We start from the raw sequence: 2,910 nt of genomic DNA on the forward strand, positions 1-2,910 counted from the left end.
CCCAGCAGCCCCCGGCCCCCCCAGCGGGAGGGGATGGGACACAGAGACCGACCTACGCGGGTAAGGGGGCATCTGGCACCCACGGGGTGGTCCTGGCACGTGTGTAAATGTGTGTGGGGTGTGTGTGCAGTGCTCTCTGCCTTGGCCAGCTGTGAAGACCCTCACCCTGGCTGGGGGTGGCATAGCATCTGCATCCTCTTCCTCTTCATCCTCCTCCTCCTCCTCTGCCCTTTCCCTGCCCAGTTCCCCACACACAGACGGGTGCAGAGGGGAGTGATCCCACTTGTGCCTTTTGGCTTTTCAATTTTCACTCTCGAGTGCGTTGGCTTTTTCTCCCTGATGATTTTGTCCTTTACCTGGAGGTGGTAACGTTTCCTGTTTTTAAGGGAGCAGCGACACGTCTTCGGAGACCTCGGAGGACTCGGACAGCAGCCCTTCCTGCCCGCAGGTACCAGAAGCAGCCTCCAGACCCACGGGGGGACACACAAATGCATTGAACCGTATTGAAACAGCGGCAGGGAGGCCGGGGCGGTGGCTGTCACCTGCCCCACGTGATGTCCCCAATTATAGGGGAGCATCCCCAATTAGAGGGGAGCATCCCCAGGGCTCACCCTGAACGGCCACACGCCATGGTGTGGGCTCAAGGGCAAAGCCGCCCCTGGGGGTGCCAGTGCCTGACCCGGGATTTGCTTCTGCTTCTGCAGGACCCTCGCTCGGAGGAGAACCTCAATTACACAGCCCTGGTCTTCCCGGGGAAAGGCCGCGGGCCGGGCTCCACTGGCGACTACGAGAACATGAAGACGGGGGTGGACTACGTCAACGTGGACCCCAAAAAGAGGAAAGGGGATTTCTGGCCCTGCTCCAGCCCCGTGGCGTCCAAGTCCATCGAGTACACCGAGGTGAAGCTGTGACTGCCGGGATGCTGCGGGTTTGGGGTCAGACCGGGCTGGGGAGATGCCTGAAGCCCTTGGTCAGTGCCTGGCATGGCTGGCATCTGCTGCTTTTATTCCTCCTGATGCTCTGACCCGCTGGCACAACTTGCTTGGTGTTTTCCTTAAATGCACCTCTGTTCCTGAAGGCTGCTGAGCGTGGGATGGTGCGGGAAGCGCCCATCCTGCCCAGGCTGAAACTGGAAGGTTTTGTGTCATGGCCCCTTTTCTCACCTCATGAAAGCAAATGAATCATCTCCCCTGCTCCTCAAGATGGGATGTAGCTCAGGGAGGGGAACACAGTGATCTTCAAAACACCCACCTGGGCTGGCGTCTCCTCTGGACCCTGCTTTCTTTGCTGATCGCTGCCATAAAATCCTTTAAAATACAATTCCTGCTCCAGCCTTGCCCTCGCTGCCCGATGAGCCCGATTCCTCACTCTCCCCTGCACCCCTTTTCCTTTGAAGCACAAACGCTTCCCAGGTCCCCGTCACCCTCGGAGCTGTCGCTGGGGCTGGAGGGGGCTGCAGGGTGACAACATTGGGGGTGCCAGGGCCGGGGAGGGGGGTGGCCCTGCCAGAGAGCTTTGTCCTCAGCTGAAAGCCATGATCATCAGCCTGGGTGGGAAATGGCCAGGGGCTTCCCAGGGCATTGAAATCCCCTCTCTGGGCTGTGAGAGGCACAGGACAGGACCATGGGTCTCCATGTGAGCGCAGGCAAGTGAAATCCCTCTGTGTATTGTGGGGAGGGATATTCCCTGTGCCCCACCTTTTGCTGTCCTTGCACCAAATGCCCTGGGTGCAGGAGTCGGGCTCTGCCCCCCCCAAGTGACCCCTGCAATGAGGGGTTCGGTGCCCTGGGCCGGGGCACACCCCACTGTCACCCCCCCACCATGGTCTGGCACCGTGGTGCATTTCCCTTAAGCACTGGTTTAATTCTTGAGTACAGCGCTGCAATTTTCTCCAATAAAATCAATCTGGGGCCTCTCCAGCCTGCAGAGAAGCCTGGGCTGGGGCCGTCGGTGCTGGGAGGCTGTGACATCGCCAGAGGAGCCGTTTGTCCCCATTGGGCAGCAGGGGCATTTGCCAGGTCACCTTCACGCTCCCGGGGTCTCGCCCTGCCCACGGCGGGGGCTCGATTCCCCCTGCTCTGCTGCAGCAAATCCCTGCTGCAAACGGAGCCATCGCTCTGCACTGCGTTACTCATGATTTTTTTAAGAAATAAACTTTTCAAAGCGCTGGGAAACCGTGCGATGGCTCCATTAGGGGTTTGGAGCCGCTGCCCCCCAGCACAGCCCCCGCAGCAGGGATGCAGCTGCCCCCCGTGCATTTCAAATCGGCTCAGCGGCGATGTGCTCTAATGAGAGGTTGTGAGGCGCTTGATTCGGTATCGATCGGGGGGAGGACCTGGCACTCCTGGTTTTATGACTTTGTTGTGCAGATCCGGCCCAGCTTGAAGGGCACATGAAGGAAAACGTTGAAAAAACCCAAGCATTTTCTGGGAAACGTTGCTGAGGGGTGGGCTTAGGGAACTGGAAATGAAGTAAAAAAAGCAAACCAAAACCTGATTCAAATGCCTGGTGATTAAAAAGTGAAAGTAATTGAAGATTTCAAAATACTCTACTCTTAATGTCTTATTTTTACAGATCTAGCCTGTGATAACAGAGGGAGTTGCACCTTGCTTTCTGGGCACTTGTACATCTCCCATCGGCAGCTTTTGGGCTCGGCTCCCGGAGCAAAGGGGAGCTCTCGCCTGCCTCACCCCTGCTTTGTTCCTCAACAAAACAGCTCCTGGGAGACCCCCAGCACACGGGGAGAGGGGCAGGGGCTCTGTTCCTGCCCCCCGATGCTCACAGCAGACGCAGTGCACACAGCAGCAATCACAGCGATGCTTTCTGGGTCACTCAGCTTCCTGCACAACGAGATGCTGCCGGCTGGGGACAGGCACAGCTCCGCGGTCCGTGGTGTCCCGGCCAGTGGCC

The 2,910-nt window shown here is 58.4% G+C and overlaps 1 protein-coding gene across 1 annotated transcript in view; it reads left to right on the forward strand.

Annotated features, from left to right (window-relative positions):
* LOC104546269 (chromosome unknown open reading frame, human C1orf186) overlaps nucleotides 1-911 on the forward strand; it is a 3,083-nt gene extending 2,172 nt beyond the window's left edge. The window contains exons 3-5 of the mRNA XM_010191621.1: nucleotides 6-60; nucleotides 387-448; nucleotides 705-911. Coding sequence (XP_010189923.1) covers nucleotides 6-60; nucleotides 387-448; nucleotides 705-911 — 324 coding nt within the window. The remainder of the gene's footprint in view (nucleotides 1-5; nucleotides 61-386; nucleotides 449-704) is intronic.
* The last annotated feature ends 1,999 nt before the right edge of the window (nucleotides 912-2,910 follow it).

The sequence above is a fragment of the Mesitornis unicolor genome, unplaced genomic scaffold (genome assembly GCF_000695765.1).
Source record: "Mesitornis unicolor isolate BGI_N332 unplaced genomic scaffold, ASM69576v1 scaffold36279, whole genome shotgun sequence".
Classification (NCBI taxonomy): Eukaryota; Metazoa; Chordata; class Aves; order Mesitornithiformes; family Mesitornithidae; genus Mesitornis; species Mesitornis unicolor.